Below are 10,061 nucleotides of genomic sequence, written 5' to 3' on the forward strand. Positions count from 1 at the left end.
CGATGCTAGTCATTTAGCTACAAAGCTGTTCCGAAAAAGCATGGATTTGTTTGGTTTTAATCACCCTTTTCGCTGCTCAGCTCTAACAGTAAATGCCTTTGTGCAAAGTGTCCTCTTTCTGCTGGAGCTCTCTTTGCTGGAGCACTGGGAAGCCAGTCCCTGCTCCTTTTTCCCTACCGTTGGCCACTCTTGGTGCTTCAGGTGCCTTCTCAGGCTCTCACGCACTCCATTTGGCATCGCAGAGTCGACTCCGTACAGACTTTTTTCTTATCCTTCTAGACTTAAGCAGTCAAAGGGTATGGTTGGGCCTTTTTTCATGTTTTCTGGCATTTTCGGTGCATTGGACAAGAAACTGGGCCAAGTTCTTTCTTCATAGAAAGGAGCACCAGCTAAATCGCTGTCTTCCCCCAGGCTTTTGGGGTGCAGGAATAATGCGCTGTGGTCCGCGCAGGAACGCTGCTCGTGGCTGGCTGGATGTGTCCTCCCTGTAGAGCAGAAGCGAATTGGGTGGCTGCGGTTAAAGAACAGAAGAGGTTTGGAGGTGAACAGGGGTCAGGATGGGAAGGGCTTAGGTCTGCTGTGCTCGTCCTCCTCCTCTGTCCTTGTGGGCCTCAACAGGCTTTACTCAATTTTACGTAGACTGCTAAGGAGGAATGAGCAACATGAACTCCACCGTTACTCCTTCCTTCTCCAGACCGCTGCCAGAAATTAATTCTGGCAGAAGACAGGGGGCAGAATGCAAACTTTCAAATTGGAAAGCGGAGAAAGAAATGCCACAGCATATGAGGGAGTTATTTCCATTTCTGTAGTTTATTGTGGTCTTTGAAATCCCATTAACCTGCAGTACGATGCGTCTGCTCTTCTGGACGGAGCCCAGCCTCTCCGGTTAGCTGCTGTCACGAAGGAATGTGAAAAATAGAGGCAAACCAGCAGAAGCCAGCAAGGGGAGTCTGCAGGGCAGGAACGGACCGTGAGCCTCCAGGCATTTCCATATACACCCCGTGGTTAGAAGCCAACTCCTGAAAACAAAAGCAGGAGAGACATAAAGGAGAAAAAAAATAATCTATATTGATCGTTTGAATCTGTATTCACCTCCCGTGAGTGGATGAGAGCTTTTAAAGATATATCTTTGGTCACATTTTTCTTTAGTATGGAAAGTAAATTTTCAGCGAGAAACTTGAAAGACTTTATCAGTTTTTCCTCCTTCTCTTGAGAACAAAGTGCTCTTTCGTCAGACCTTTTATAACTTTAAATGTGAAACTCTCTCCCAGCATCATCGTTTCCGAAGAGACAATAAAAGCCGGTGCTAATGCTGTCATTTCTCACACTTCTTGCTGCTCCCTCTGAAATCATATTTGTTTATATTCTGTGGCTCTTACGAAAAGGAAGAGTGGTCAAACTGTTGAGTTTGTGCGCTGTGGGGTATAGCAAAGCGGAGAGCACCCAGGCATTAGCACCTTTTAGAGGGGAGGTGATAACTGTGCAGAAACTAGTATTTCAGAACCTATAAATAAAAGTAAAATATTTAAAAAGAACTTCGCTAAAGACTTAAGTGGCAACAGCTGAAGGACCTTTTCAGCTGGAACAAATCTGAACTTTTTCTTTCTGCTGTCAAGCTGCAACCCCAGTAAATCCTAAATGTTTTCTGTGGATTTAGTGACTGGGTAGAGTTACAGTAATTCAAAAGAAATTCATGTCCTTGCCAATGCCTATTAGTCACACTTGCTGGAATTCTGTCTGCTCTGCTCCTAACACCATCTCAATGCCATCTGGATCCCTTAATAGCGTCTTCCCAACACATACATTTTCTGCTCCATTCAATAGTTTCCTCTTCAGCAATAGCTTTTCCACAGGGCCATGTCCTCTTCGCAGATGGGGCCTCTGCGAGACATGTCCTCATCGGCGATAGCCGCGCTGCTCTCCAGGCAATGGCGTAACACATCTGAGAACATTAAAAATGAATAAAAGAACGATAAAGGGGTGATGGTGGGCAGTTGTTGCTCGTTAACTCCACTGAAAAGCTCTGGACTGAGAGGGACTTCTGGAAGTGCCTTGATGCTGTTGAAAATCAAAGAGATTCCCCCTTCTGCCTTTCTAAAATAGGAGCAGCCCGGCCTTTCCCTCAAGCAGCCGTTGCTCACCATCGACACACTTCTTAGGTGGACATGGTGGGATGTCTCCTGATCCTCCCAAGTGTCATTTCGGGAGACCTGAGGCTGCAGGGTTGGTTTTTTTCCCTCTCGTTCCCTCTTCTGCCCTGGGGCAGGAAAACACGCAGTGTGGGCAATGTGAAGCTCAGTTCTCAAAAGTGGGAAAATCCACAAATCTGCACGCGTGGCGATGAATCCGTATGCTTGCGCTAAGTTTGATGCTATGAAAGGCTGTGGAGAAGGCTTGAATTGACCTTGTGCCTATGGAGCCTTCGACTCTGGGTTAAGCTGTCTGCATCTGAAGCAGGAAGAGTCTTCCAGGAACGTGAAGAGATCTTTGCTACAGTTTAAATATTTTCACGTTTTCAAACCCCTGTGTGGAGAAGTTTGGATGAATCTGGATGATTTTCTCCTGTATCACAAAACTTGAGAATGGTGTCAGTATTGCAGAAAGTAACCGGTGTTTCTTCCTTCCTCGTGCCACAAGGCTGCTTTTAAAATGGGCACCGGCGCTCAGTCCGGGCCAGATGTTAAGTCGATAGATGGCTGTGCTGTACCCAGATGTTCCTGTAGTCTGCTTTTTGTGGTTCTCACATGGATTTCTCTTGGATTGTTCTCCCTACCTGAAAGTAACTCCCGTGTGTAACAAGTTGAGGAGTGCGAGTCGGTGATAAAATAGCATCACCTGTCTTGTGCAGGCGTCCCCGGACAGAGGGAGCACAAGGTGCCTGCTGACCGAGGCCACCGCTGTGGATGCTGCTGCATCCAAAAGCAGTACACTGTTGGCCCTGTACCTGTATTTACGTCAATGAAAAAATGCCAGTGCCAAGCAAGTAAATATTTTTCAATATTTGACTGCCGTATCTTAACCACCAGCTGCAAATGCTTTGCTGTGTTTATATATAGATAGGATTTCCCTTGCTTCTCTCTCTTTGCCATTGGGAAGAGTTCCCCAGGGCTGGAAAGCAAAGCTAGAATAGCACAAACTGTTTGCTAATGGTTCTTAATGCTTTCCCACTGGAGATCCAGGACACTTAACAGTGTTAAAAATAGGTTAGAAGAGGGATAAGTAGTGAAAGCACTAGTCAGCCCTAAAAACCCCTCTGGTGCAAAGAGCGATGTTCCCTGTCTTCAGCGCAGAGGAAGAAGCAAGGGTTGTCTCCGAAGGGCGCAGAGGGTGGGAGCTCGGTGAGCTGACCTCCCCAGCACACGGCGGGGAGCCCCACGCTCTCTGGGGAGGAGGATACCCCCCAATACCCCAACAGCGGGGTGCTGGAATGGAGAATACCGCCCCATACCCCAACAGCGGGTGCTGGGAGGGAGGATCCCCCCCTGATACCCCAAGAGCAGGGTACTGGGGTGGAGGATCCCCCGGTGATACCCCAACAGCGGGGTGCTGGGGAGGAGGATCCCCCAGTGATACCCCAACACTGGGGTGCTGGGGAGGAGGATCCCCCGGTGATACCCCAACAGCGGGGTGCTGGGGAGGAGGATCCCCCAGTGATACCCCAACACTGGGGTGCTGGGGAGGAGCAGGTGCCCGAGGGACGAGCCCAAGGGTGAGCTCCTGCGGGAGAGGCTGTGAACTTCAGGCGCTCCCCGGCACGCTGCCGCTCGCGAGATCCCCGGTCCGGGTATGTCTGCCGCACGACCGCGAGCGCCCGGGCTATGAATCACCGTCCTTTCCTCACTGAGGAACGAATGGCACGAACAAATTATTAAATCTTAAAATTGTAGATGAAATAGCGTAAAAATATAGTGACTTAAACCTACCCTTGTTACGGCTCGCTTTGTCTCGGATCTTTGTGCAATGGTTTCTTGCTATGAATGATTTTTAAAGGGCATCAAAGAGGCCTGAGCTTAAACCTCCATGTGGAGAGAAGTTCTGCAGGCAGATAACGGCAACGTCACAGCTTGTGTGGGAGGCTGGATGGAGAGAAATGTGTTCTAAATTAAAATTCGGCATGTCAAGTATGGAGAAAGTACTGATGAGAGTCCTGTGTCTGGCTCTGACCTTTCAGTAGCTGCTGTGCTGTTGTTCCTCAGAGAAAAACGTTGCTCTTCTTGTGGCCTGTTCTGCAATCTATTTCGAAACACGCCGTTAAAAGCATTAATTCCAATTTGAATTTCCATTTTTTCCGACCTTTTCAGTCTCCCGCTTCTTCAGCACCCTCCATCCCCGCTAGCTTTGGGTCTCTTCTGGAAATTATTGATGATCTTTTTTAATGGCCTAGACAATGCTAAAAGCTGCTCCTCAGCATTTTAGAAGCTTCCAAGATTGGAAAAAAGACGATACTTTATAATATCTGAAAATTACCAGCAGGGGTCGGGCTTACAAATAATTTAAGCAATTCAAGCTGCATATTTATAAAGGAGACATTTCTGTGCTGAACATGTCGTAGATCAACCAGCTTCTATGGAGAAGTTTGTAACTTTTGCCCAGTGAATAGGAGAGACGACTCCTCAGTTGTACCTGAAATTTCTGTTGCATAATTTTGGGATATTGGCAGATGGGTGCATTGTTCATCGTCACGGTGCAAGGATTTTCCGCTTAATTTAGGTCATTTGAAAGTGAGTATTCTCAAGCAAGATAATTAATTTTTTAAAAAATATTCTGGAAAGGGATCTGGAGAAAATTCAATGCAAAGATCAATTATTAATGTGAGTTAGTTGCACAGTTAATCCCAGGAAGTTAACATGCAAAAGGTGAGGTTCTTGGAGCAGCATTAAGGTTTTTGTGCTCTGTACTTAAATGCAAGCAAAAATGTTATATCGAACGCTTTATAATAATATCACCCCCCGAACAGGTTTGATAGAGTTCCCTGAAGGATTCAACAATCCTTTGGGTAGGGCTGATGTTGTTGATATAATATATTTAACCTTTCAAAAAGCTTTGAGCCAAAGGTCGCAAAGAAACTTTGTGATGGAATAAGAAAGAAGGTTCTTTGTTGGATTAATAAGAATCTAAGAATGACAGAGGGCTGTCTGTCCCCTGTCTGTCCCGGTGTGCTGTCTGCAGGGATGGCCGGTGGTGGAGGACCATGCGAGTAGGGCAAAGCTACCGGGGCACGTTGCCGGAAGGCTCTCCTGGATTCCAGTGCCTTGGCTCCAGGATTTCCTGAGCCACAGATAATATCATGCTGTTTTACTTTGTAAAGCTTGAGGCATTTTTCTGCTGTTAATTTGCTCGTGTCACGCAAAGTTAAAAGATGGTAAATCAAAGAACAAATGTTTTCCCAATACTGAGGGGTTTCCAGTAGGTCACAGAATCACAGGATGGTCAGGGTTGGAGGGGACCTCTGGAGATTATCCAGTCCAACCCCCAGTGGTTTTTATTTGGAACTTGTTGTCCAACAGTAAGAGGAGTTTGTGAGCAGTGAGGTGACAGAATTTGAGATATTATGAAATGATTCAGCTTATCAGACTGTTCAGAGTTTCAGAAGAGTCTTACGATGTTGCTCGAGATGGGAAATGAAGTTGTACGTCAATAATTGCAAAACCCATGCGAATAGGAAAAAATGCCTTTACCTTTACTCCCACAATAGTGGGCTCTAAATGAGCTGTTATCGCTCAAGAAAGAGATCTTACGTTACTGTGAACAGTTTTCTAAAAATATCAGGTAAATGCTCTGTAGTTAAAAAGACAAATAGAATACTAGGAATTATGAGACAAGAACTTGAGAAGAAAGCAGAAAGCCTGATTATACCACTGAATACATCCGAGTGCTGTTTGTAGTTCTAGCTTTTCTCATAGCAAAAAGTCTATATAAAACTTGCAGAAGAACAAGGAAGGGCAATAAAGATGAGCAGAAATATGGGAAATCCTTGATGTGAGGAAAGACTAAATTGAGATTCTTCAGGAAATAATAGAGGAGGACTGTAAAGCGGTGTGGAGAGGGGAGTACGGTACAATTATTCACAACTTTTCATAGCAGAACTAACAGGCGCTCAGTGAAATAATCACATGTGAAGTATAAAACAAAATGAACTAATTTTTCATACAGCGCATAATTAAATTGTGGAACTTACTGCCAAGGACTGTTGTGAAGGCCAAAAGTATAAATCAGATCAAAAAGAGATTTGATGCCCTCATGGAGATTTTAGCTGTTGGTGGTTATTAAACATGATGGTCTTGACTCAGTCTGGGGTTCAGGAAGTATCTAAGTTGGATTTGCTTTATATTCAACTTGTGTATTTTTAATATACCGTTACAAATTATATTTTCATCATACAAACTTGTATCTTTTAGTCACATGTTTTAACTGCCTCAGTAGTGTAACTTTGTGGTACTGAATACAGGAATAACCTGGTACCACTTGGGATTTCTGGTTTACTTGATTATTTGTGGTGGGACTGTGCAGGGACACAGTGTCTATTAACTTTCCCTTCTTCTCCAGGCTGAAAATTGAGGAGCTGGAAGCTGAACGCAGCAAGCTGGAAGAGGAGAACCGATCTCTGGAAATGAAACTGGAGAAGCTGACTCTGCAGGTAGGAAATGCGGAGGTGTGGAGCAGCTGGAGAGCCTGACGTGCCCCATTGGCCATAGCTGTTGCGACAGATGGGCCCAGATGCTCACAGCACTCAACTGCGCTTCCCTCAATCTGGGCAAGCCCTTTCGGAAGCCTTTATGAACTGCACCAACACACCTGTGTCTCTGACGGTGTTATTGAAGTGTTTTGATGTCAGATGTCAAAAATGCAGTAGTCTTTTTCGATGTCTTTGCCTAGAACCTCTTCTTTTTCTTCTTGGAGGCTCAAAAATTGTTCCATTTTAAATAACTCCACTATCATAAGTTGTCTGTCTCCAAATTCGTTCATGCCAAAGCCGGAGCGTAGGCAGGGCTTAACAGCTTGGAGCCAAGATGAAAATTTGAGCTCCATTCGTACTGAAGACTCCACTGCTGCTGTCAGCGATGGAGACAGAGCCCACCAGTTTGTGGCTTCATTGGGTGGTAGCTTTCCAAGCCAGGAAGCATCAGGGCTGTTGAGAAGGTGCTGTTGAGAAGCATTTCCAGACCACAGACACCGAGAGGCAGAAGGTGTGGAGTAAAAAGGACGAAATAGTGTTTTACCTTTTCCTGAGGCAGTGCTGTCCTGTGTGGCAGAAGTTCTTCAGCTTTTCACTCTGGATAGGGCAGTGAAGTCTCACCCTCCTTGAAGGAGGGCAGGGGCACCTGCAGCGGCGGAGTGGCCGGGCTGTGCAGCCAGCTCTCGTTCTGGGAACAGCTTTCCTGTGCAGAAGAGGGGCACAGGAGTTGCTTCAAGCTTTTATAGTGTTTTCTGTTTGAAAGGTGCTGGAGCAAACAAGAACCTGAACCTGTTTGTTTAATCAAAGCCCATCCTGCTATGAGCAGTGTTATCTCTCCCTTCTGTTCTCTCTGATATGCTGAACAATTTGGCATTGTAGCAGTTCATTCTCTTAATTTTTCTTTCTTTCTCTCTTTTTTTTTTCCCATTTTTGTGTAAATTGCTTCATGGTAGAAAACATGCAGGTTTGAATTTACTCAGTTTTCAGACAGACCATTGATTTTATCTTGACACCTATTAGAGGCGAATCAAATCTTTTTTTTTTTTATTACCAATTCCTAGAGACAGGGGAAGTGACAGCTTTGATAAAGCAGGGAGCTAAGAGCTGCTGAGCATCTCTGCTGAGCCATGTTTAGTGTGAAACCTGTCACCCGGCTCTCCTTTAATTGGGTTTCAGTCATCAGGAGGAGATGAAAGCTTTGGGCTGGTGTTCGGCTGCTTAGGTCTCCAACAAACACAACAGCAGCTTTGGTTTCAGAGCAGATTACAACTCAGTCAGGTCACATTTGATCTGCCAACATTATCTTACAATGGCTGCTGGCTTTCCAAGAAGGCCTGACCAGAGGAATTCCCCGTTTTCTTTGTGATGTCTCAAGATGCTCTACTTTGTTGGCTCATACTGCTCTGGTGATGCCTAAGCCCCAAGCTTTTTAAATTGCACATTCAGAGAGGAAAGGTCCGAAGTCTTCAGTGTAGTCTTGCTGATTCTCTCCTCCTGGTCCTCAGTAGAGATCAGCAGCAGCTACTGTTTGGCTTTCAAAGCGTAGAAGAGTAATGGGGTGATAGGAACAAGATGGGACCTTCATGTTGCGGTAAAGCTACTCTACAGTAACAGTCGTCCTGTTCACCAAAAAGGCTTTGAAAGTTCGTCACAGGGTCCCCGGGACCCGTCTCGTTAATGGCTCTCGCTGTTTGAATGCAGTATTGTGCAGGTCAGGGCTTTGTGGAGGGAGTCGGGGGGAACAGGAGCGACCTGCGGATAGAGCAGTCAAAATTCCGTGGGAAGGATGAGAAAACATGTAGGTATGGAAAAAGAGCAGGAAGGTGGTCATGTGGCTCAGCAGGTCTAGGAAAGAGATCTGCTGATGCCCCAAAAGGCTTGTTAGTGAGCTGAATTAAGGTAATCATGCTCTCAATAATTCTTTATTTAACAGGAGGTAGCTCCCCCCTTCCTTAGCTTCCCACTTTTCTGGTGTCTTAGAGGACAGGATGCCAAAAGCACCTTTTCCAAAAGAGGAGTAGAGGGGAAGGCATAAATATAGGAATATGTAAGCTGAATGCTAAAATGTCAGTATTGATCAGCGTGTGCGCACCTGAACAGTCAAGATCTCAGAACTCCTCAGAGGGGAAAACATCAGCTTTCCCATTTTTTATTCACCTTGAGAATCAAGTGTCTTGACAGGCTGGGCTTAGAATGACTCTTTTTATAAACACATTGGAAGAAGGTTCCTCACAGTGGGAACCCACTAAGTTAAGGATAAGCTTAGAAATTCACCTCTTCTATCAATGCTGAGCAAATACGCCGGAAATATTATTATACACTCAGATAAGGTCACTGAAATGTTGCTAGTTTGAGATGTTATTTATTCCCGTCTCTGAAAGAAATCACTGGGAAACAATGGGTTAAAATAAAATATCTTTATCACAAAGGGAAAGAAAATGGCAAGACAAACTTTATGTACAGAAATCACAAGAAAATTTTACTGAACAGAAAGATGATTGAATTTACAAACAAGGGAAAAGCACGGCATCAAATCAAATAAAGGTGTAAGAGAAAGTAGGGGGTGACATTAAACAAGGTAGGATGAGGGCGATTTCTGATAAATCTTTATCTGCAGTTCCTTCTTAAAAATAAAACCTCTGACTTTCTGGAATTGTATGTACTAAATGAAAGATACATAGAAGGGGGTTAATAAAATTGTGAATGTGGAAGAGGCAGGATGTAGAATTAAGGCTTTCACTGCTTTACACTGGACTGAAGTCCGTTGAGTTCACAAAACTGTAGTGAATGAAATCTAAGGACATGTGGCTAGTATCTGGTGATTAAAAACGTCAGTGTTTGACCGTATTGATGTGCAGAAAGGAGCAAAGTTTCAAAAATGTTCGCCTTCTCTTGCATCCTTTCATATCCGTGCGGTGGCATGTGAATTTTACTCATTTCTCCTTCGGCTGCTGGTACCGATAGCCCACTTCAGGAACTACAGGGCCCGGATGGACTGGCCAGAGGGCAAACGAGCACGTGGGAAGGTGCTTTGGTATTAGGTGCGTGATTCACGCGCCCTGAGCTCAGCGTTAGCAAATAAAGAAACTGAGATACTGATAGCTATCCGCAGCAGTGTATATAACATCTCACATCTCTTTGTATTCTGTGCTTGTGTGGGGACAGCTTGAATTATGGCTGAAGGTGCTTTCCACCTCCACACACCTCTTCTTCCAAAACCCCTGGGCTCTTGACACCTAGCTGCAGGCTGCATTGATTTTCTTTCACTGGTATAAAGACTTTAGCGTGGATATTACTCACTGGTCAGGTCTTTACTGCTAATAAAAACCTCAGATTACAAGAACACAAGCGATGTTGGGACTGTAGAGAAATGACATCCTGCTGA

The 10,061-nt window shown here is 45.0% G+C and overlaps 1 protein-coding gene across 1 annotated transcript in view; it reads left to right on the plus strand.

Moving 5' to 3' along the window:
• The window catches only part of MAD1L1 (MAD1 mitotic arrest deficient-like 1 (yeast)), a 385,928-nt gene that overhangs the window by 212,865 nt on the left and 163,002 nt on the right, over positions 1-10,061 (plus strand). Inside the window, exon 14 of the mRNA XM_009885704.1 lies at positions 6,547-6,637. Coding sequence (XP_009884006.1) covers positions 6,547-6,637 — 91 coding nt within the window. The remainder of the gene's footprint in view (positions 1-6,546; positions 6,638-10,061) is intronic.

The sequence above is a fragment of the Charadrius vociferus genome, unplaced genomic scaffold (genome assembly GCF_000708025.1).
Source record: "Charadrius vociferus isolate BGI_N301 unplaced genomic scaffold, ASM70802v2 scaffold430, whole genome shotgun sequence".
NCBI classification, from domain to species: Eukaryota; Metazoa; Chordata; class Aves; order Charadriiformes; family Charadriidae; genus Charadrius; species Charadrius vociferus.